Below are 24,733 nucleotides of genomic sequence, written 5' to 3'. Positions count from 1 at the left end.
ATTTTCAAAAATATCAAACCTACAGAAAAGTTTGAAGAGGTAAAATGAACTCTCTGAATACCTTTCAACGAGATTCACTTTAGATTTTTCCATATTTGCTTTATCTTTATACATTTTTTTCTGAACCATTAGAAAGTATGTTGCAGACATCATGGTATTTCATCCATAAATATTTCAGCATACATCTCCTAAGAATGAGGACATTCTGTACCCAGTCAATATCATTATCACACATATCAACAATAACTTCATATTATCACCTGATATTCAGTCTAAATTCAAACTTCCCCAACTACTCCAGAAATGACTTTTTTTGATACAAAATCTAATCAAGATTGATGCATTATGCTAGGTTGTGCATCGTTAGTCTTTAATTCTGTAATAGTCCCCTGCTTTCTGTTTGTCCTTAACTTTATAAATCTTTTGTCTTACAGAATGTCCCACATTGTCTATCTGTCTAATTTGTCTCCATACTATAAACAGGAAGTTAGTCTAGTGGTATAGTTACATTTTCTTTTTAACACCTTTACAGAGGTATTCTTTACAGAGCTATGTAACCCTTACAACCAAATTTTAGTACATTTCCATCACCCTCTCCAAATGTAAAATGAATCAGTTACCGTTGTATGAATGTTACTGCTTCCCCACATCTTCACCAACATTATAATTTTGTCTGTTATTATAGTTATTCAATGGTTGTGAAGTGAGACTACATTGTAGTTTTAATTTGCATTTCCCCAATGACTAATGATGTTGGGCATCTTTTCATGTGCTTAGACATTTGTGTTTCTTACCTATTTTTAAATTGGGGTTTGCCCTTTTATTATTGAGCTGTAATTGTTCTTTATACATTCTGTATATATAGGGTCCTATAACAGATTTGAAATTACTTTCTCCCAGTCTGTTTTCTTAATGGTGTCTTTTAACACAAAAGTTTTAAATTTTGATTAAGTCCCAATTTATCAATTTTATGGATCACACTTTTGGTGTCATCTAAAAACTCTGCCTAAACCAATGTTTTCTTTGAAAAAATTTATATTTTAACTTTTACATTTAGATTCATGATCTATTTTGAGTGAATTTATGTGTATGGTGTGAAGGGTCTCAATTCATCTTTTTGCATGTGGCTATCCAATTGTCTCAGCAACATTTGTTGAAAAAATTATTCTTTCCCTGATGAATTACTTTGACGCTTTTGTCAAAAATGAATTGACCATACATGTAAGGGTTTATATCTAGACTCTCAGTTCTGTTTTATTCATCCACAAGACTGTACTTATGCCAGTACCATGCTGTCTTGATTACTGTAGCTTCATATTAAGTTTTTAAATAGGAAAGTGTAAATCTTCCACCTTTGTTCTTTTTAAAATTTTGGTTGAATCTTTTGAATTTCCATATAAGTTTTAGATTAGGTTTGTCAGTTTCTTAGAAAAAGTCAGTTGGTATTTTGATGTTTGTTGAATCTATAAATCAATTTGGGGTGAACTGCCTGCCATCTTAACAACCTTGTCTTCCAACCCTTGAACTTGGAGTCTCTACATATTTAGATCATTTAGAATTTCAGCCATGTTTTGTAGAGGTCTGGTACTTCTTTCAGTAAATTTATTCCTAAGTGTTTTATTGTTTATGATATTTTTATGAATGGAATATTTAATTGTATTTGTAGATTAGTATATCAGTTAGTAATACAAATACAACTGATTTTTCTCTATTGATCTTGTATCCTACAACCTTGCTGAACTCACTTATTAGTTTTGATAGTTGGGTTTTGTTTATATGTCTCATTTCGTTTGTTGTTCCTCTCTTCCTCCTTTACTGCTTTCTTTTGTGTAAAACAGATGTTGTAGTATACCATTTCAACTCCTTTGGTTTTACTATTTTTTAAAAACTTATTTTTTAAGAGTTTTAGATTCACAACAAAATTAAGAGGTAGAGATTTCCGATAGCCTGTCCCCACACATGCACAGCCTCCCCATTATCACCATCCCCCACCAGAGTGGTGCATTTGTTACACTCGATGAACCTACATTAGCACATCAGAATCACCCAAAGTCCAGCTTTAATGCATTCTATGCATTTGGACAAATGTATATTGACATGTATCTGCCATGGTATCATTAAGTATTTTCACTGCCCTAAAAATCCTCTGTGCTCCACCCATTTATCCATCTCCTCCCCTCCAACACCTGACAGTTTTTGTTTCCATAGTTTTGCCTTTTCCAGAATGTCATATATTTGGAGTCATATATATATGTAGCCTTTTCAGGTTGGCTTTGTTCACTTAGTAATATACAATTAAAATTCTCCATGTCTTTCCATGGCTTCAGAGCTCATTTCTTTTCAGTGCTGAATAATATTCCATTGTCTGGATGGACCACAGTTTATTGATCCATTCACCTACCGAAGGACATCTTGAGTGCTTCCAAGTTTGGCAATTATGACAAAAGCAGCTAAAAACACCCAAGGGCAGGTTTTTGATTGGGCATAAATTTCAGCTCCTTTGAGTAAATACTATGGAGTATGATTGTTGGATCATATGGTGAGTACAATTAGTTTTGTAAGAAACCACCAAATTGTCTTCCAAAGTAGCTATACTATTTCGCAGTCCCACCAGCAAAGAATAAGAGTTCCTGTTGCTGCACATCATCAGCATTTAGTGGTGTCCGTGTTCCAGGGTTTGGCCATTTCAATGGCCAAGTAGTGGTATCTCGTTTTAATTTGCATTTCCCTGATGACACATGATGTGGAGCATCTTTTCATATGTTTATTTGCCATGTGTATATTCTCTTTGGTAAGGTGTTTTTCTTAAGGTCTTTGGCCCTTTTTTTTTTTTTACATTAAAAATCATTCGCTTTAGGGCCGGCCGAGTGGCGCGATGGTTAAGAACTCGCTTGGGATGCCAGAGGGCCCGGGTTCGGATCCCACATATGAGGGCCAGTGACACTGCCCTCCACAGCTAAGATGCTGAACAACAGCTCAACCTGGAGCTGGGCTGCCATGAGTCGCCTGCGACGGTGTAGGCTGCAGCCCCTGTGGCAGTGGGTTGCTATGGGCTACCGTGTGTAGCCAGCAGCCAGCGTGTTTGGCCAGCAGCCGCCATGAGCAGCTGTCCAGAAGCCGGCGACTGATCTGCCTCGCCCGGGAAGAGCACAATGATGGTGCCAACTTGGGCCAGTGAAGCAACGTCCTCCACAACTAGACTGAAGAACAAAGACAGCAACTTGTCTGTTCCCCTTCCCCCAATTCCCCAATAAAAATCTTTTAAAAAAATCATTTGCTTTATTATTAATGTAAATATAAGTTCACACATAGTTTAAATAAAGCAAGTCGAACCACTTGTAGGATCCAGGTACAAAATATAGATAACAAGCATTTAAGAAGCATTCTGGGGGCTGGCCGAGTGGCTCAGTTGGTCAAGAGCTCACTCAAGAGTGTGAGCTCTGAGCAACAGGGTCTTTGGCCCATTTTTTGATCGATTTGTTTTCTTATTGTTAGGGTTTACGAGTTCTTTACATATGTTGGATAACAGTCCTTTGTCAGATGTGGCTTTTATAAATATTTTTTCCCATTCTTTGACTTGTCTTCTGAGTCTCTTGACTTTGTCGTTCACAGAGCAGAAATTTTTAATTTTAACGAAGTCCAGCGTCTCAGTTATTTCTTTCATGGATTTTGCCTTGGTGTTGTATCTTAAAAGTCATCACCTCACTTAGGTGTTCTCCTTTACCTTTAAGAGTTTTATAATTGTTTTAGGTTTAGTTCTGTTTTGAGTTAATTTTTGTGAAGGGTGGATGTATTATTCCCCTGCAGCATTCATTTTACAACAGAGGGTCTAGAGAGATGAAGGATTCACGAAAGACGAGGAGCAAAAAAACATTGGGGCAGTCTTCTATAAATCACACTGCATTATCTAAATTTTTTTTTTTTTCAGCTAAGCCATCCTGCCACCTGTTGGCAGCTCAGCAGCAGCTCAGCTCGGGCCGGACTCGAACAGCTGTTGCTCAGAGCTCAAACCTTTGAGCGAGCTCTTAACCAACTGAGCCACTCAGCCGGCCCTGCACTATCTAATTTTCAACACAAAATACAAAAGTCCGTTTTCTCAATTGATACAAATCCTACTCAAGTAGCTCCCGAGTTTCAGGAAGGCTAAGGCCATTTCTTTTGCCTCTAGAAGATGAAGTGTCCTCCAAATCCATCTAATGACCCTCAGTGTACTGACAAATTCATGACTGTATCAAACATTGAAAATGAGACTCATTAGGAAGGGCCTAGTCATTTTACCAAGTTTCTTGCTCAACTGGCATTCATTAACAAGTCTGGTTTTGACTTATTTCTGGAAATCATATTTTAGATACAGTGAGAGAGATCTCCCAATCTAGATGTGAGTTAGACACAAGTTATGTATTCCTGCAAGACCAACCTTCGGTCCTCTAAGCCTGACAGCCACACAGGTCCCCTGTGGCTGAAGCTCTCCCTTCTAGTGATCATCTTCCTATAATGAACACGTTATGTCCAAGGGGACTGACCCTAGGGAAGAATGAAGGGTACTGCATAAGTTTAACAATTAAATAACTGTTGTTCCCCAGATTTTTGTGTAAGTGACTGATGCCAGTTCTGCTACTATAGTAGCTGGGATCAAATCTGTTTCCTTATTATTATTATTTTTTTAAAGATTTTTATTGGGGAATTGGGGGAAGGGGAACAGACAAGTTGCTGTCCTTTTGTTCTTCAGTCCAGTTGTGGAGGATGTTGCTTCACCAGCCCAAGTTGACACCATCATTGCGCTCTTCCCGGGCGAGGCAGATCAGTCGCCGGCTTCTGGACGGCCGCTCACAGTGGCTGCTGGCCACTCATGTAGGCTGCTGGCTATACACAGTAGCCCATGGCAACCCACTACAGCAGGGGCTGCAGCCTTCGCCGTCGCAGGGGACTCACAGCAGCCCAGCTCCAGATCGAGCTGTTGTTCAGCATCTTAGCTGTGGAGGGCAGTGTCACTGGCCCTCATATATGGGATCCGAACCGGGGCCCTCTGGCGTCCCAAGCCAGTTCTTAACCAACGCGCCACTCGGCCAGCCCTGTTTCCTTATTGTTTTAAAAAAGGGGTTCTACCTCCTCTTTTCTAAGGCTCCAGATATCACAATCCATGTTTTACATAAGAGCAACAACTTAGGTTGGAAATTTGGAGAGGGTCATTTTTTTCTATTAGTGTAACTTGTAATTAGACCATAGAATAAGGGAAAACATTCCTAGGAAAATTTCCTTGATTAAGGGCAATTAATATTTCCCCATCAGTTTACTGTTACTCCTAAATATCTGAGGGTTCAAACTGTGATATTATTTCTTAGAATTAAAAAATATTTTTCTTGAATACCAAGCAAGCCACTTAGTCCTTAGAAGATGAGATCTTATTACACTGCACAGATCGCTACACAAAATGCTCCTTCTCCATTCTAGTATTCTTAAAAAATATGAAATAAAAAAGAAAATCCTTATTTGTTTGGTACTTTATAATTTACAAGTCTTCACATACACAGTATCTTATGTAATCTTCACAGAAAATAAGCATTTTCCTCACTTAACGGATGAAAATACAGATCTGCCTCAGGTGACATTTCTGTTAATGGGGATATCAGGAAAATAGAACTTGGGTCTTTTGAGCCCCATGTTCTGTTTCTCATATATGAGGCCACCCTTAACTATAAGAGATTTTGGTTCCAAAGCATTTCCATTACTTTCTTCAGAAAAAAACCCAAAAAACATTAAAAAAAAAATCTAGTACAAAAGTTCACAAAAGATAAAATTACTTGCCATCAAAGCCTGACCCGGGGGTATACCTGATTTCTGGAGTCACGGAGTCAGGTCTCTGCATGTTCAGCACCACATAGGTGTGTTCTACACCCTACACAATCGCTGCCCCACAGCTTTCTGACCAAATCAAGTACATTAGAACAGAAGCAGAACAATACATTACCAGAGACCTGAATAAATGACCTCACAAAGTGAAACAGACCTTTCTGAAAGCTTACCTGAGTGCAAGCTGTTCCATCGTCTGACTGGGAACTGGTAATGGAATATTAAGAAGCCAAAACTGAGCTTCCTGCTATGAAACTAACAACGCAAAATACTGTAATTTTAGAAAAGTTTGTAAAAGATTGCTGATTGGCTATGTGGAAACTATCAGTACCTAGGAGCTACATTCTGAAATCCATTCGAACTTTAAGAAGCTGGGGAATTGTGAACATGGTAGGCAGAAAGAGAATCTAAACCTTAAGTCCAACAAAAAGTCTGAGAGCATTGGCCTACTGAGAAAAACATTACAATTATATGAGTATCTAAATCCAAAGTCTTCCAGTTGGTCTTCTGATTAGGATTGTATCATTTTTTTCTAAAATATGTTTCGTATATGTGCAAAGGATTTAAAAAATATAATAGGCTAGGTCCAAGCAAATTTTTATCTTATAGGAGCATTAAGTTTGAAGAAATTGGTTAAAAGAATGTTCTTAATTGTAATCCTCTACTACAAAAGAAATACTGAACATGGGTGTTCTTTTGTTCCTGCCTTTGGGTAACTTTCCACTTCTCTGGTAGCACTAGGAGCCCCCAGAATCTGTAAACCAGATCTGTAAATAACTTCCCAGCATTTTTTAATGAGTCAGAAATGATTTCCAGGTATTTTTTCCAAACCTATAAGATTCCTAGTTGCCTAGCAATCAGCAAGAAGATCGCAGAAAAGCACATTCCTTTCTTGCCTCTATGTAGCTTGGGGAAAAAAAAACTCAGTGGGAATCCCATCACTAAATCATCAAATGAGGCAAAGCTGATGGCTTTTTACCCTTGGACTTATGCCCAAGATTCAGGCACAACACTAACAACACCCTGGATGCTGTGTCATGGTTTAAACAACTGTTTTCACAGCCACTGAGCAGCCAAAGCTGTAATTGAAGCTCCATTCTCTTGATATATACCTAATTGTGCAGCTTTTTCTATTTAGAAAATTTCACAATGACAATGTTGAAATACAGGGGTTATAGAAAAGACATTTAAAAATGCACGGCCCAATAGAATGGAAATGAAAAATCATATGCTTCACACCAGATTTTGATTGACTGACTGATCCATTCATTCATTCCAGCCCTTCCTTTCCATATGGTTCAAGTGGTAAAGGTTACAGTCTATCAGGACCAGTACAAAATAGAATGAATCAGCGTTTTTATAATATTGAAAGACTAGGACCATCCCTAACACGACTTTCCTTTAGTTCCCCCTAAATTTTAGGTCATCCATTCTTGCAAGATGCAGTATCTCAGCATTACTACAACAATATTTTATATCTAGGTTTTTATAAATTTGTAGGGAACTGGGTCTAAAAACAGGAAGATAGCTTGTACCAATATATATTTTTTTAGTTTAAATGATACCAAAAAATGATTGTTTCTGAGCGTTACTGCAAGTTAATTATTGTCTGCAAAACTGAGTCTTCTTCCTCAACACAAACATGGGTAACCAATCATCTTTCTTCCCATTCAGAAACAGAATAACCAAACAATAAACACAAAATACGAAATTAGCCAGAAAGCTCTGGCTTGTTTCCCACTCAGAGAAAAATAAATATAATTGATAAATAATAAGGTACATTTCTATAACTGGGTATTTTTCAAAATCACAAAGTTTTCATTTCTAGTAGTATAAAGAGCTGTGCTACATACACTTTTTCTAGTCAATTTAATCTGTCATAAGATTTTACATCAATATTGAGAGTCTCAGCACTTTCTCTTTTGCTATTACCTAGTCAACCTCAAAAAGCAATTCCTCATATTAAATTAATGTGTTCATAAAAATGTAAACTAAAGTTAAATGGGCAAAGGTTCACGTTGGATTTTGGGGAGGGAAGGGAAAGATGTCATTCCTCCAAAGCAAAAACTCTGTGGTGGTATTTTGCAAATACTTAATAGTTTTATTCTTTCACAATTGAACACATCAACTTGAGTCCAATGAGCATCTGATTTGCCACGTCTCTTGATTTTCAACCTTAGTCATAATTATGTTTTTCCTTTTTCTAATCATTTTTACAAACTGAGGGCAAAATATAATTACTAGTGATTACATGAATTTTTCTACACAAGACAGTGTGTAGACAGTGTGACCCTGCTGAAATTGAACTTTTGACTCACAGACATTGCTACTATGAGATAACTTGAGATATTTGCCTGCTGATATAAAAAACTTATCTTTGGTATACAATAGATAATTACAGGTGTCAATTTATAAAAACAATATATAAAAATGGAGAATTTCCTAAAGTAATTACAATTAATAATTTTAGAGCTGGAAGGCAATTGAGAAATCATCTAATCCAAATTTAATTCCAAGATAAAAAGACTGAGGCACAGACAGATGAAAAAACTTGGCTAAAATCACATTTCTCATGAGTGCTAGAGCTAGAACCAGAGTTGGGCTTAATATTCCTGGTCAATTATTCCTTATATAATACTCATTACTAAAAAGTTTTATTTGGAAATTTATCCCAACAGATCTTCATTAGAATTATTTTTAAAAATCAAACATCACAAAAACGTTCAAGTTCTGATTTCTGTCCTTCCTATTTCATGTTCTGTTGAATAAATGACAAACTTGAGAAGGACAAAAGGTCAAGATTAAGGAAATGGACAATTTAAAGGGGATAAAATCATGATCTGATCATAATCCTTTCTTTTAGTCCTGAAATAGGTTATTTCAACACTAATTCTTAGATATTTGTCACTTACCTTTCAGACTTGTAGACAAGATTGTGGCAACAGATCTCGAGATGTGGAGTTGATTCAATGACAAAGTTCATTTGAGCACTTTTCCTTCATAGCTACTGCAGCCATGAAATCAGTTTCTCTCAAAGGAGATTTTACTCTCAGAGAGCTCACGTACATAGTAATCTCAATCAGTGAAAATAATAGACATCTTTCTGTTCTTTAAACTAAATATATCTTAAATGGAAAGAAAATCAGGGAGGTAAAGCAAAAGTTAACATAGGAGAAATTTTTTCACTGACAGATTATCTAAGCATAAGTTCATAATGCATTGAGAGAGCTATGGTATACTATATGGTATACTTAAGGCACAAAACTTTCCAAGATTTGAAGTGGCTACTTACAACAAGAACTTAAAGATATGAGAAAAGATACTTTATAAGAGACAGAAAAATTAAAATTGCAAGGAGTAAATCAAAATGAAAATTTGAAAACTTAAACCATATTTGTTTTTTATTTATATATAGCTATCACATGAATTATAAAGAAAAAGGGTATTAGAATGTAACTTGGATAGATGTATGCATGCTATGGCTAAGAATAAACACTGTCCCTATATATTATGGTTAGTGAGAACATTATCAGTATAATGGGATTATGAGTATTTAAAAATATGCAGAACTTATTTAATTTGTGCTTTAGAGATAACTATATATTGTAAGTTGAAAAGAATTCAAAAGAATAACTAATACCAAATATACACCTATGTATATGAATTCAAAAAAGGCTGCATTCAGTAAAGTCAATCAGTTGTATTAAAAATGACACAAATCCAAAACAAGATGCATGTTATATAAAAAAGGACATTGTAAGATTTGCTTGCTGCATTTAATCCATGGTTTAATCCACAAAATTCCCTTTTAATTATCATTTAGACAGAAGCATGCAAATAGTCTTAGGATCTACTTAGAGTTTCCCCAAATCCACTACGGCTGGATATCCCCTTTCAGGAGCTAAGCGGGTATTCGGGTAGCGGCCTCCTCCTCTGCATCTGCTCGGTTTGCATTAATTTCTGCAAGTGTTCGGCCGAATCGTGCCCATTCATCATTTCGGGGGACAGCAATCTGCTGTTGAAAGACAACGTTTTATGTATACTGAAATAAAAGATCGTCTTACCCCTATTATTCAGTGTTTTCAAATAATTTTTCCATTAAAAAGTAATAATTGACCTGAATGGCCTTTCCATAATTATAGGGACTATAACAATGATTTACAACATTTTGAAACAAAAGACAGTGTTTGTGAAGTGTGTTTTGACAGCCTCAGAAATGACTTTGCTGTTATCACCATCAATATGCAAGAGAAAATAATAAAGATGCTCTGTAACTATAACTCCTACGCAAAATCTTGTGAGTTTTGCTGGTGGGGAGGAACACCTAAAAATTTTTTACTTCCTGCACCATTCCTAGTATGAAATACTTTTTGAAGCATGGTTCAAAAGAGCTGGTTTCGTATAATTATTTATTTTTGTTTGGAGCATAAGATAACCTTTCTTGATATCTTAATCCCTCATCAGAAGGTTTGCTACTTCTTTCTGCTTTTTTGATGTACCAATAGCAAAAGGGGAAAAGCTTGTGATGCTTTTGCCTCACTGAAGCAGTCCAATAACCAAAAATATTTGATAATTGTTATTATAATATTAGAGGAATGTGACATTGCCATATTGGGGCATAAGCCATTCATTGTGGCGAATGGATGTGTCTGTTTCTAAATCTACCAGATTAGATTAGATTCCACTGGACAGTGAGCCAACCCAAAATGGGAGCTACCAGCCACATGTGACTAATTACATTTAAATTATTTAAAATTAAATAAAATTTCAAATTAATTTATTCAGTTGTACTAGTCACATTTTAAGTGTTTCGTAGCCATATGTGGCTAGGGGCTACCATATTGGGCAGTGCAGATACAGAGCAATTTTACTTTGCAGACAGTTCTACTGGCTGTTCTAAATGATTCAATCTACCTCCCTCCAGATCCAATTGCTAGAGGCTGTGGGGTATCCAGAGAGGACAGGAATCATAAGGCACAGTAAAGGAAGCAGTAACTAAGGTGCTAGCAAATCCTAAAAGGAGGAAATCTTTACTCCTGAGCATTGTGTACAGCCAAACTCAAGCACTAAAGTTGAAAGAGCTGCAACTCATCTCGGATTCAATGATAGTGGCTTTGCAACAAAGCTCAAGAATCAAGATTCATATTTCACATTGTCATCAGGTAACTCTCAAAAAGTATTACTTCTGATTTCTACTGTCTGGTCCAAACAAATCTATGAATACAGAAAAATAAAATCTTGTCTCAGTATCAATTCTGGAAAGCCCCAAAGTCCAACTATAATCCAAATTTCTTCTTTTGCCTCAAGAATTTCCAATTCCAGCAATGCATGCTTCAAAAAACAAGGTACTTCCAACATATACTACCTTCAAAATCTGTTGTATGGGGACATAGGACTTACAGTTTAGAAAGAAAATTAATCTCAAGAGTTATTTCTGTGATGGAAAGTACGTTTTATCTTTACAACCTCGGTTTATACAATTCATGAACCTTAAAGACTAGTTTTAGCCACGAAGACACTGTTACTACAATGCTGTGAAAGCTAAATAAATGTATCAAAATTATAGGCAGTGAGCCCCATACCTCTCCTACATCATATATAACAATCTGTCCTTCAGAATCACCCACGGCAATCTCTCTTCCAGAATGAGTCCATCTTACACGGTTAAGAGCAGGATTACCCTCCACGGAAATGCTGGCAGTTGGTACCTAAAGTCATTTAAAATATAGTGCAGTGTTAAAAGTCTCATCAAGATTTCTATAAACATGTAAAACAGTAATTCTTTTTTCTTCCAATCTGGCTACATTTTTTTAAGACAAAGATGAAAACAGATAAAGAATTTTCCCAACTTTCTTTCTGTTCAGTGATACATTACAAATGACATTACAATCAATCCTTGAAAATGGTTTGGAAAATAACTTAAGTCCTTATATGAGAAATTCTCACATGATTAGATACATCATTTTGAAAGATGTTCTCTTTAATAAAGCATTCTTTGTTGTTGTTTTAACTTCTTTAAGAAGTCAAGCTGTTTCAAAACAGATGGCCAAAACCCCATTTTAAAGAAACATTTCAAAAGCCCTAATAAACAGATTACGGTTCAATTTTAGAGGACAGGAATTACTTTTGTAGCTTGCATCTCTGTCAGCTGAAACCTGTGATTTGATCCACAGTTCCTAGAAACAGTTCATACTGAAGGTGTGGTATGGGTCTTTCCAAAAACCCTTTATTCCCATGAACTGTCTGGAGCAGGGGGAATGATGGCACCAACACAGTGGCACCTTCCTGTGGAATAAGATTGTATATCTCTCCTATGCCGAGGAAAAGAGATTTTTTTGCTACACACAGAGCAAACATTCAATGTTTGACTCAGATCAAAAGCACAATAAATTTTCTAGAAATTTGAAATCTGATTAAAAATAATCCTAATTGACACCAGTTATCACCAAAGAATCCATTTAACCCCTAGGCTAAAATTGCTATAGAGAAAAATTATATTTAGATACATTCTTTGAGTTAATGATTATAGAAAAGATCCAAACTTAACTGTAACCACAAATCTCTAACACCAAAATCCAACCTAAGAAAATCAATACCAATCTAGATAACTAGGAATGTATGAATATAGTCAAATCCCATAATACCTTTCTCTAGCAGTATTTGAATGTTCCTCCTCGAACTACTAAACCAGTAGTTAACATAGTGTTAAAATTCTTACATTTCCTACATATAACTTCCTTGCCTTGTATAACCAACTATTTTACTTTAAGGGATTTGGACAGATGCCACTAGAAATATGAAGAGACATGAGAGTGAGATGTAGGGGAAGGCACCAGGGGACTTTCTCCTCAACAACTGTTACTGATAGAACTGCTAATATTACCACCACATAGCAATATAGAATTCTAAGAACATTTTCAGTCTCTCTAAGCTTATAAAAATACACATGGCTAAAAATAAATAATAGCTGCAGTTAAATTTCATTGCCAATAATTGATTTTAGTATAGCAATTAGGAAGTGTGACGGTTTCTATATTCGTTTTATAGCTAACAGTAACACTGTTTTCACTCCTGCATGGAACAAGTAGTCAAAATACATTTTTCCTTTATTCAAAGAAGTCAGGCTAAGACTAATGTTTATGGATGATACACAATTCTATCAAGGCTAAGAGATAATTCAGAAAGTCAGAATTAAGGTTAACATGCTTCAACAGTCTGAAACTCTCTTGCTTCTAGCCTATGAATGAAAAATATTCCAGTTGCCTTAAGAATGATATTTTGCCAGGACATTAAGAGACACGATAGTGCTTTTCAGAAGTAAAAGGAAATGCCCCAGTGCTCTTGGCAACATTATTTCTCCCTTCAGTTCTGCACAGCATGCTGTTTATTCTTTAGGGTACAAAGCTTATTTAGTTTCTTTGTGATGACGCTACAATCACAGAGCCCTTTTACATTCCTTGGGATAAAAAGAATTTCAAAAATTATTCAATAAATCACCAATTTTCTATTTTTCAGTGCAATTTTTGTTATTTTCCTGCTCACCTCTGTGTCATTATTGAGATTCCACAAATCCAGCCTCCCCATGCCATCCACACAGGCAAACAGGGCTGGGTGGGTTGGTGACCACATAACATCATAAACATAGTCTGAATTATCTTCAAATGAGTACAAAGGCTTGTTATTCTGAAAGGAAAAAGTTGATTCTTAGCAGTCAAAATATGACATACATTCAACAGGTATAATAACATTTTATGACATTTAACTCAGTCTAGAAAAAGTTCCTATAATTTCACTATAAAATTATCTGGAGTTATGAACTAAGAATTGACTATTAGATTGAATTTTCTTTTTAACTTATAGACACCATGCTGTTTTTAAAAAGGAACAGAATGCGCTTTAAAAACATCTGTCAATGAGAGGATTCTGGGAAGATGACACCAATGGCCCTGTACTTTTTAAATCTCCTCTAATTCTCTCTATAAAGCCAGACAAAGCAACAAGGATAGAAAAACCAAGGATCCACAGACAATATCTACAACAAAATCAGGAGACAAAGCTCCAAATGGAAGCAAGTGGAAACAAACGTGTGACAACTTTAAGACCTGAACAGTATGTGCATCTGTGAGGGAAGATGTGTGGGAAGGCTCGGGGCTTCCGACAGCTGGAGAACAGAACAGAAGGGCCTCACAGTCGACAGCAGATGCTCAGTGGACAGCATGGGGGCCAGTCTGAGAGCAGCAGCAGATTCCATTTATAAATAAATGCGAGCAGACTCCAGTATCATATAAGTAAGGTCTAATGGTGCAGTTTGAGCCCTATAAACTCTCAAAATTAACCAACTGAAGCTCCTTTTCAAGACAAAGTCTCACCAAAGAGAAAGGGCTGGAAGTAGAATCCAAGTTGTGGAATATGGCACAACAGGGACAAAGGAAAGAGAAGGTTCAGATACAAGTGGTGAAGAGGAACAGAAAAGGAACACCTCAGAAAGTACAAGGTAGATAAATAGACTGATAAATATGCACTTTACAAAAAAGCACAGAAGAGAGCTTTATCCTAGACTGCAAAACTACAACAGTGATCCTTGCCCATTCCCTCCCTCCTAGAAGTAGAGAAAAACTCATTTCACTAGTGGACAATAAACAACCAAAAAGGATGTTAGTCAGATTCCACACAGAATTATTGTGGCAGATCTTCAATAAGGGTATCATGACAATTAAATGGGAAAAGAACAGTCTTTTCCAACAAATGACACTGGGACAACTGGATATGCACACACAAACACCATACACAGAAATTAAAATGTATCACAGATTTCAATATCAAAGGTAAACTATAAAACTCTTAGGAAAAAGCATAGGAGTAAATTGTGACCTTGGACTAGAAAACAGTTTCTTAGATAGGAAACCAAAAGCACAAACAACAAAAGAAAAAGTAGATAAATTGGGATACATCAAAATTAAATACTCTTGTGCGTCAAACAACACCCTTAAAAAAGTGAAAAGACAACTTACACAATGGGAGAAATATTGGGTTGTCGGGAAAGTCATGATGTATTTTTTCTGTTTTTCATTGCAAAAATGCGTCATGACTTTTCTGACAACCCAATATTTGAAAATTATGTATCTGACAAGTGACTTGTATCTAGAACTCCTACAAGTCATTAAAAAAATTAAAAATTGGGCAAAGGATTTGAATAGATTTCTCCAGAGACCTACAAACAGCAAATAAGCATTTGAAAAAATGTTCAACATCATTTGTCCATCAGGGAATGCAAATTAAAACCACAATGAGATATCATTTCAAGCCACTAGAATGGCTATAATAAAAAGGACAGACAATATGGCCGCAGGGATAGAAAAAGACAGTCCGAGGAATACAATCAATAATGTTGTAAGTATTTCTTAGGGGGCCAGATGGACCCATGTCCTTTTGGGGAGTCCACTTCATAGTTGAGGTAGAGGCCTGACTACCGCATTGTATTTCTGAAACTGATGTTGAATAATACTGTATGTCAACTATAATTATATATACATATAACCTCGGGACATGGAGTAGAGTGTGGGAACGGATTCAATGGAATTGTAATAGATAAGCATGATATCGGGGGTGGAAGGGCAATAGATGGGGGGAGGGGGGTTGTTACTTTGTGAGGGTGAAAAGGGTAACTATTGCATTGTTCTGTACACCTGAAACTAACAATAAAAATAAAAATAAAAAAATAAAATAAAATATTAATAGCTGTAGATGAAAAAAAAAAAAGGACAGACAATAACAAGCGGTGGTGAGGATGTGAGAAATCAGAACTGTCATACATTGCTCGTGGGAATGTAAATTGGTGTAGCTGCTTTGAAAAACAGTTTGGCAGTTCCTCAAAATGCTAATTAGTTAACATATGACTCAACAATCCTTCTCCAACCAAAACTGAGAACCACTGAACTAGATAATGTCTAAAGGTCACTGGAGCTCTAAAATGCTTACAAAGAAAAGGTTTGCAAACATATTTGCCAAAAGAGTGAATAAAACAAAGAGCTTCTTTGAATAATTGATAGCGTTTGAATAAGCAAAGGTAGCTCATTCTGGTCCAGTGGTGACAATAAATACTGTATGGTCAAAGAACAAGCCACATTTTTTTCTGAATTCTTTATGGTGATGTATTGGGTTAAAGAATATCCTCCTCCCAAATTCATGTCCAGCTGGAACCCATAAATGTGATGATATTTGGAATCAGGGTCTTTGCAGATATAATCAAGTTCAGCTGAGGTTATACTGCATTAGGGCAGGCCCTAAATCTAGCATGACTGTCTTAAAAGAAGAGAAAAATGTGGACAGAGACAAACAGAACACCATGTGATGACAGGCAGAGACCAGAGTGATGCAGCTACAAGCCAAGGAGCACCAAGATTGCTGGCAAACATCAGAAGCCAGGAAAGAGGCGCGGAAGAGGAATGGATTCTCCCTCAGAGCCTCCAAAAGGAAACCAATCTCATCGGCACCTTGATTTTGGACTTCTAGCCTCCAGAACTGTGAGATAATAAATTCCTGTTGTTTTAAAGCCACCTAGTTTGTGGCAATTTGTTACGGCATCCCTAGGAAGCTAATACAGTGGCTCTGTATTTTTCTGAAGTTAACTGGGTAGTTGTAGATTAATAACCAAAGAGTCCCTACAGTAAATACATCAGTGAGGTGCTCTCCAGAGAACTGGGAAATAAGTATGTCCTCACCTGGAACAGAACAGAAATAGATCCTGTGTAAAAAGAAATGATTCCAAGATCAGAAATACCTTCCTTATTATAACCTGACTGAAGATATGACCTTTTAAAGAAGGAATCTGCCTATTGAAAACAATGGAAATACAAAGAAACAGAGTCTTATAAGAAAAATGACAACAGTACCCAATTCAAGCATTGTCCAGGAGAGAGAGTCTCAGCCAATGGATTCTGAGAATTACCACCCATGGCAAGGCTATCTCTATGTGAAGATGAATGAATCAGGCTAGCTTTCCTTGATGCCATTAAACATTCAAATCAGAAAACTTCTTTTGTTCCAATTCCTTGCTCACCAAGCAATCTTCTGATTATAATTTGGCTTCCCATGTGGGTTGTCTACAGGGAAACAATGAGCTGGTCAGGACAGTATGAGTATCTATCTGGGCCTTCTGGCAGTTTCTCATTATAAATTAATAAATTGACCTTCTCCAATGTATCCGTGTTGTAGGAGCCTGTTAGTTCCAGTTAGCTAATCAACTCTAGTAGATTGACAAAACTGAGTTTTAAAATATGCACAGGACAGGCTGAACACTGGCCAGCAGCAAGTCAGTATAGTAAATGCTGCCACCATGGAGGACTGGGTCCTGATGGTCAGTAGACTTCCCCAAGACACACCCCAACCTCAAAGCATTCTTTCATTTTAACTTCTTTAATATGTGCATAGTTGCTACTCCAAGTGTTAGTAAAATCTCTTTAACCCTGTTTTAATGCTGGTAATTCTCTGAGAGTTAAATAGGTAAGCTGTTAAAATAAGGTCGGGATTTAAGACATCAGAGACTGTAAAAAAATGTTAAGGTGTATATGGGCTACAAAAGTCTGAAAACTACCAATTCTAAGAAATTACTACATTAGCAATCTTAATTTTGTTACTTTATGGTAAATATGGTTCTGATAGGTATTGTTCTGAGGCTAAATATACATTACAACATTTTGTCCACCAAATAAATAAATCATATTTTAAGAGTAATCTGTAACAAGTATAGTTAAATGTACTGGAACATTAAACTAACTCAACAAGACTACCTCTTAATTTACCAGGTCAAGCTCTTAGGGAATCCTCAGGTTACTTTCAAGAAGCTTTTACCCGTCACATATTCTTCCTGATATTTTTCAAGCCTGCCAAAGTGCTTTCTGTGGTGAATTTTCAAATTTGGTATTTTTAAAAAGTAACAATATCCTAAAAATATATTAGAAGCAATGTCTTGTTTGGTTTAAACTTCACCAAAATGCGGAAAATCCTCTCTTTTTTACTAAATATAACTGAGTTAAAAAAAGTAATGAAAACAATTTGATTACCCAGAACTCTGTCACTGCATTGTAAATTACAGAGTAGGCAAAACTTAGACTACAGAAGCTGACTACAGAAGTAGACTACTTTAAACTAAATTTGAGGCAGTGCCAAATTGAGATTTCTAGGAATTTTTTTGGAGAAAAAGAAGAATTCTTGTTTTTCTACTGGGGCAGAGCCAGATCTTAAAAGGACACAAAAATACGACAATATCTAATGATTCATTCTTGTTTAAAAAGCTTAAAATGGAACTGGAACAGAGTTTTTAAAAAGAGACATTTAAAAACCTTGCTTGTCTATTATTCATTACCATTGTGCTGGAGAGCTCAGAGGCTCTATCGAGTTGTTTGGCAGGGTAGAAATAAATACCAGCAACACAATTAATCATGAAGTATAAATCTAAGTAAGATCAAAACAATGACATTGGGAGCCATGCTATTACCAAATAAAAACTATTTACTCAGCAGACTGTTGCTGTTCTATCCTTCAAACAGAACTCTATGTGGACAGAAAAGTTAGAATAAAAGGTTAATTCTTCTGATAAAGTTTTAGAGGGACCTTGGGCATGTATAAAAACACCCTGTTCTATGTTGGCTTATCCTTTGGCCACTGACCACTGACATTTGAGAGGTATGTATGTGTGGAGAAGAGGGGAGAGGCATACATCACAGTGAATGAATAAATGAGTCTTCTACTGTGAAGCTCACAGAAAGAAGCAATGCCTAGCCCAATTAGCAAAGAAAGAGACATACCTGCCTGTCATTATTCAGAGGAAGTTCTATGTTAAAATATAGCAAAATACAAGAACAAAAAATATCAACCACCAATCGACCAACTGTGTAGTACCACAAAAACAAGCATCAACTAGCCTTTCACAGATATCAGTTCTGTTCTTGTATAGGCAAGACAAACTCTCTATTTTCCAGTCCTATTAGTAACATGTGTAAGGATGGAAGCCTCAAATTTAAAGCTAAAAAAAGGTTAGAAAACTGAAGCCCTTAGATATTAAAAAATAATAATAAATCTACAAATAGATACAGAATCTTTTCTATTGAAAGAGGACGCTGGCCAAAAATCTAACAAAGATGTAATAATGTCTTCTGTGTCTATATAAAGGACTACTAAGGTGAAAGCACACCCAGAGTTCTAACCACTTACAATGCCGCCTGCAGTCTATAGAGAAATAGCTGGCTTCATCTTTCCTATTCTGCATCTTGCTTTGGTTTTACTAGCTAGATTATGCATTTCTTTGCTCATGTTTCTGGGAATCTTTTTCCTTTTTCCACTGTATCAATCTCATTAAAAGAATAAAAATTCAAGAACAATCGAAGAAAGAAAACAGATCACTGACTAAATGCATTTAGGCTTTGTCTGATTCCCATGAAGGGGCAAAGGAGGAACTGAACATTGTTAACTGCCTACTACATGCTAGACAGTGTGTTAAGCACTTTTCTATATTTTCTCTTCATTAGACTTATGGTAGGTGCTATTTTTCTACCTGCTAATGCCAAACCTGAAAATGCTTAATTTTAAAAGGCAAGGTTTTACAGGTGAAGTTTTCTAATTCACTTCATATTGGACTGAAAGTAAGCATCAAGAAAGGGCAAGAATGAACAGCGAGTTCATCCCCGATTTCTGAAGCCAGTATTTAATAAATAAATATGAGTTCACTGTAATTAAGCAAAGAACATTTGTTAAGACCAGTAGGTTTTCTCAAAAAAAAATTGAAGAACCAAATAAAGACTCTAAACATTGTGTCATGATGAGTTGAAGGATTTAAGGTAAGGCAAGTGGAAACATAAAAAAAATATAGCTTAAAATTTAACTTAAATAGAATCTGATATTCTGAGTATGCAGCTTTGCCAGCAACAATGCAAATCAGAAAAGCTAGACAGCAAAGTCAAGGCACTTAAGTCTTAAAACTAGGTCAAATGAAACTACAAGGCCTATCACAGAAAGTAACATTCCCTACCTGGACTGGCCTTGAGGCTTTCAATGTCACATTTATTTAGAATTGCTGGAGAAAAAGGAAGCACTTTATAACATAACTGGGCTTTTCGAATAAATGAAACATTAAAATTTAAAAAAAACCAACTATTTAAATTATTTATTGTGGAAAACAAAAAAATATATATATATAAAAACATGTCTTTTATATAATATTTTCTTAATGATTCAAGTTTATTATGTGTAGCTTTATCATATAGGACTTACTGTACATCAGTTTTATCTGTCTTTTCGCCATCTTCCATCAGCTCTGTGAGTCACTGTAGCTCTAACAAGCCTCTAAAAGTTCTCCAAAGAGAAAATGTATGGCTTTTGTGCTGGGCTGTATGACAACACTGTGAGATGCTATGCAAGATACTCAGGGGCTTTCTCCCCAACTCAGCTCAGTATAGATAATTCAGCACTTGAAAAGCCTGAGTGGTGGAAAGACTGGTCTTTGGTTGTATGTGGGGCTACCATATTTGTCAGCACACTTTTATGAAAACTATAGCATCCAGTAGCTCACTCATGTTCTGTTTAACTTCTTATCAGGTTTGATCTATCAGTTAATCATTCTAAGCAATAGAAAGCTTTTCATCTTTCCTATGTAGTATTAGAGCACCACCTTGTGTTAGAAACCTGAGCAAATGAGCAAACATCTGTTTTTAAGATACCTTAGTTGTCCAAAGTTTTACTGTCCAGTCAAATGACGAAGTGACAAAAAGATGTGAGAAGTCTACTGCTCCAACAGCTGCATGACAGTGGATGCCAGTGATTGGTCCTTGATGTCCCTCAAACATCTCACTGATTCCAGCTTTGCTATTTCATAAAAGTGAAAACGTTAAGGAACTCTTTTGTAAGTTGACCACTTATAAATATATAAGCTTGACATAGTTCAACAAACTTAACTCTGTGTTCATAACACATCAGAATAACTTAAGCATCACTCTATCCAGAATTGATAACACTACTAAAGCAGTAAGTACATTTTTTAACATCATGCTGCTGATGACAGAACTCAGAAGTCCAATATCTGAGGTGGTGAAATAGAGACAAAGGGACACTACATACAGGAGATAAAGTCTGGGCTACTTTTAAATCAAAAGCTTTGAAGTGAAGGTGATCTGTATTTGAGAGGAAAACTGGACACCCAAGTTTTTTTTTTAAGAAAGCAATTGATAAGGTACAAACAGCTAGACAATTTAAAAACAGACTGAAAAGCAGGTGAAATACTAGTCAATTTAAAATGTGTACATGACATTACTGTACAATTATCAGGAGAACTGAAACAAATCTCAAAGTCCAAATAAAATGAAAATCTTATTTACATTTTAAAGGTCAGTATATGGCATGTATATATTGCATTTATAATTGTTGAATGTTACTTCCTACTACTAACTTCTGTGAGCATGTGCATACATACAAAACCACAACACACCACAACCTTCAAAATCTGGAACACATCATGACCCAAAATAACCTTTTATTTTTAAAAAGTGCTTGTTTTAATTTTATATACCTGACCTCAAATAATTTGTCATAAATACGGAGTGGCTCTGGGATAGACTTCTACTTAAAAAGGGAGCAATTTGTTTTAATGAGATTATTCAAGGGAAAATTTTAAATTTCAAATTCCAGTTTAGACTTACCTGCCATGGCGGCACGCTGTGTACACAGACCCTTCTTCACTCCCAACAACAAAGTTGTTGACATCTCCAACAGGGAAGGACATAGATGTCACAGCTACTGCCTTTGACTGTTTATGAACCAGTTCCATGCTATCCTACATAGCAAAAATTAAGAAAATTCTTTTATAAACTTGCAATTTTTAATTTTTTTAAAAAAAATTTCTAGTTTAGTTTGTCAACAATTATTTTACTACTTACATAAATTGACTTTGATTAAATGAATCAGGTTTGAAAATAAAGTATATACACAAGAAAACACAAGTTTAGGTTTATAAACCGTTATAATAAAATGTTATAAAACATTCATGAAAAACATAAGCTGGGGTTTGAAAAATAACAACGTTTGACTCAAAATTTCAGAGTTTTCCAAGTTGAACCTACCTGTGGATGGGAAAGCATGTCCAGACTCCATGAACAAATTTTTCCATCAGTAGAGATGCTAATCAGATTGTGAGCATTTTGTGTTCCAACGACATTTACGCAATATACAGGATGCTGAAAAAGGAAGATTTTACCAAAAAATGAAACAATTTTTACTGCATAATCACAGGTATTGTTTCATATAAAAACAGTGTCATATCTTGAGGGCATTTTTTATGTGAAGTTTGATGCTATTCTGTTGATTAACAAAAGGTTGTCTAGGAAAAAAGATGAGTTTCTAGTAAGACAGATACCCAAAAATACAGAAAAAAAATGCCTTTGTTCTTGGTTGCTAAATGATGAGGAATTCATACATCAAAGGAAACACATTCTGAGACTACTCTGATGGACACTCCTAAGTATTTAATGGTAAAGGGGCACAGGAGTCTAATGGAAATAATCTTTTTAACTTACTGTGTGTGCAGCAGCTGACAATGGAGTTCTTTGCACTGGAGTTCTTTTATTGCTACGGTTATCCCACAGCACAATTTGGCCTGAATATGTCCCACCAACAACCAAGTTTGGATGAAATTTTGCAAATGTGGCAGACATCACAGCTGACTGCAAATAAGTAAGATTTTTTTATACTCAAGGTTCAAATAGAAGAAGCCTGACAAATTATAAAAATAAATCTATATCTAAAACATTTTCCCCTTTATGTTAAGGTATTAGAGGTTATAAAAACAAAAAAATTCATTAAAAATTTTCATTTTGTTTCAGAATACAAAAATTTACCTTTAGAAAAGTTTTTGGTTAAAAATCAAATGTAATGATTATTTATATATGTTTCAGCAATTTATCAAAGAAAGCAAAAAACTATTTCATTTGATTACAGTATTAAATCAAAAGATAACTGGCTCTGCATTAGCCTCTGACAGTAATCTGACAACCAAGCATATGCTAGTTTTGATTTAGTTAAGTGTTTTTTCAGAATTATGATATTATTAAAAGATTATAACTTATGCAACCAAAAAAGGCTTGCAAATTCTAAACTTCCACTAAATCCACTTTAAAACTCTGCATCTGTTTCCTACTTCAAACATATGTTTCTACTTAAAACTATCTAGTTCCAACTCCTCAGGCCATGTATAAGTAATTCAGTGGGCCAACAGTCTAATTGTATATTCAGCAAATAAGTTCCTGAGAAACTCCCTGTAGAAAAGACATTTTATAAAAGATTTCTTTTATACAATCAATCACAATAACAAAAAATCACAACTGCAAAGGACTTTAGGTGTTATTAAACGTTATAAGAGATGTCAGAAACGCTACAAAAGGCAGATCATGTTGAACTGAAACGTCTTCAGTTTTCTGTTCACATCTGTTTGCAAACATGGGGTGGTTTAGTAAATGCCAATCCAATGAAATCATTATGTTGACAAGAAAAGAAAAAAGGCACTTGTCTAAATTCATTAATGAATTCTTAAACTTGGGGAAGTCTGGTAAAAGACCATCTTACCTGGCAGTGAAACACATACTCTGGGGTAGTTTTTTTGTATTTCATATTCCATACAAGGGCCACACCATCAGGCTCATGAGGGGCATCGTCATTGTTATTATAGGAAGCCACAAGTAACTCTGGATACTGCTCGCAAAAATCAAGTGGAAAAAAATGCTATGATAATAAAAACTGGTTTACATTCCTAGTTATTCAACAGTCTTTATCTAATTATTCTGAAAATATATACCTAATGCTTCACCAAAAAAGATATCTCTAGAGTTATGCTTACTGGAACATTAGAACTTTAAATTAATACAGTTAGTTAAAATATGTGTTGCAATTTTATCCAAAGGGTTTGGTGAGCAATTGAAATCAGTAAAACTGGGTTGTGGCATAAATAAAATCATGAGTTTTAAGTACAAAGAATGCTTCCAATCCTTTCTTCCATAGTACATATGACAAAATGAATATGATAACATTAGAACCATCATCCATTATTTTAAATTATATATTGATTTAAATAGTTTCCATAATTAAAACTACCCCATTCAAAAATGAGTTAAGAGCAACCAGTTTTGTTATAATTTACCTGAGATGACCAATCCAAACAACTAACAACCCGATGCTTTGACCAACGTTCGTCAAAAAATTGTCGATTTAATGACAGTTTAGCACCTGCTTGAATCTCTCTATAGAAAAGACCAAACCCAAAAAAAAAGGTGTTAAAATTCTCACTCTAAATGTAAAGGATTTAACATTGCCGAAGCCATAATTTTAGCAATTAAGCATTACCCTTCTTTGTCTTCCAAATCTCTTCCACTGTAGTCAAAGAAGATGTTAATCTGCTCAGAAAGAGCTCTTTCTACAATTCTTGTAGAATGGTCAAAGAAACTTAAAAATTCCTCGCAGTGCAAGATTTGTTGCTTTTCTTCTTCAGTCAGTTCATGAGGGGGAGCTGGAAAACAAACGTTTTTTGAAGTCTGATTTTATGTCAGTCAAATCAGGTCAACTTTTTATTACAAGTTTGGATCAATGAATGGCACACATTCTTTTCAATCAGATTCACCTCTTTGATTCAGAGCATTTTATTCTACGTTAATACATAAATAATAAAAGAAATCTTAATAGGAATCAGAATTTTTAAAATTAAATTCTGTAAGATACCTTTACTATCATTTTCCTCATCTTTCTTTATAGTTTTCTCTTCTTCAGGTTCAATAGGTGGTTTAGGAGTCACTACATCATCTTCTTCCTCTTCATCTGAAAAAAACCCCAGAACACGAAAATTATTTTT

The 24,733-nt window shown here is 35.5% G+C and overlaps 1 protein-coding gene across 10 annotated transcripts in view; it reads right to left on the bottom strand.

Moving 5' to 3' along the window:
• Positions 1–9,228: 9,228 nt before the first annotated feature.
• Positions 9,229–24,733, bottom strand: part of DYNC1I2 (dynein cytoplasmic 1 intermediate chain 2) — a 53,579-nt gene continuing 38,074 nt past the window's right edge. For 6 of the 10 annotated variants that reach the window (XM_019656823.1, XM_019656822.1, XM_019656826.1 and 3 more), the window contains 11 exons: positions 24,604–24,699; positions 24,232–24,394; positions 24,029–24,128; positions 23,458–23,583; positions 22,413–22,559; positions 21,960–22,073; positions 21,540–21,673; positions 20,565–20,709; positions 13,393–13,533; positions 11,433–11,558; positions 9,231–9,865 (listed from right to left, as the gene is read on the bottom strand). In XM_019656823.1, the coding sequence (XP_019512368.1) occupies positions 9,752–9,865; positions 11,433–11,558; positions 13,393–13,533; positions 20,565–20,709; positions 21,540–21,673; positions 21,960–22,073; positions 22,413–22,559; positions 23,458–23,583; positions 24,029–24,128; positions 24,232–24,394; positions 24,604–24,699 (1,406 nt within the window). In that variant the 3' untranslated portion in view covers positions 9,231–9,751. Of the gene's footprint in view, positions 9,866–11,432; positions 11,559–13,392; positions 13,534–20,564; positions 20,710–21,539; positions 21,674–21,959; positions 22,074–22,412; positions 22,560–23,457; positions 23,584–24,028; positions 24,129–24,231; positions 24,395–24,603; positions 24,700–24,733 lie in introns of all 10 variants that reach the window. The other 4 variants (XM_019656824.1, XM_019656832.1, XM_019656831.1 and 1 more) reach the window with 1 other exon arrangement.

Source organism: Hipposideros armiger, unplaced genomic scaffold (genome assembly GCF_001890085.2).
Source record: "Hipposideros armiger isolate ML-2016 unplaced genomic scaffold, ASM189008v1 scaffold_266, whole genome shotgun sequence".
Classification (NCBI taxonomy): Eukaryota; Metazoa; Chordata; class Mammalia; order Chiroptera; family Hipposideridae; genus Hipposideros; species Hipposideros armiger.
The sequence above is the reverse complement of the archived record's forward strand: the minus strand, read 5'-3'. Positions and strand labels throughout refer to the sequence as shown.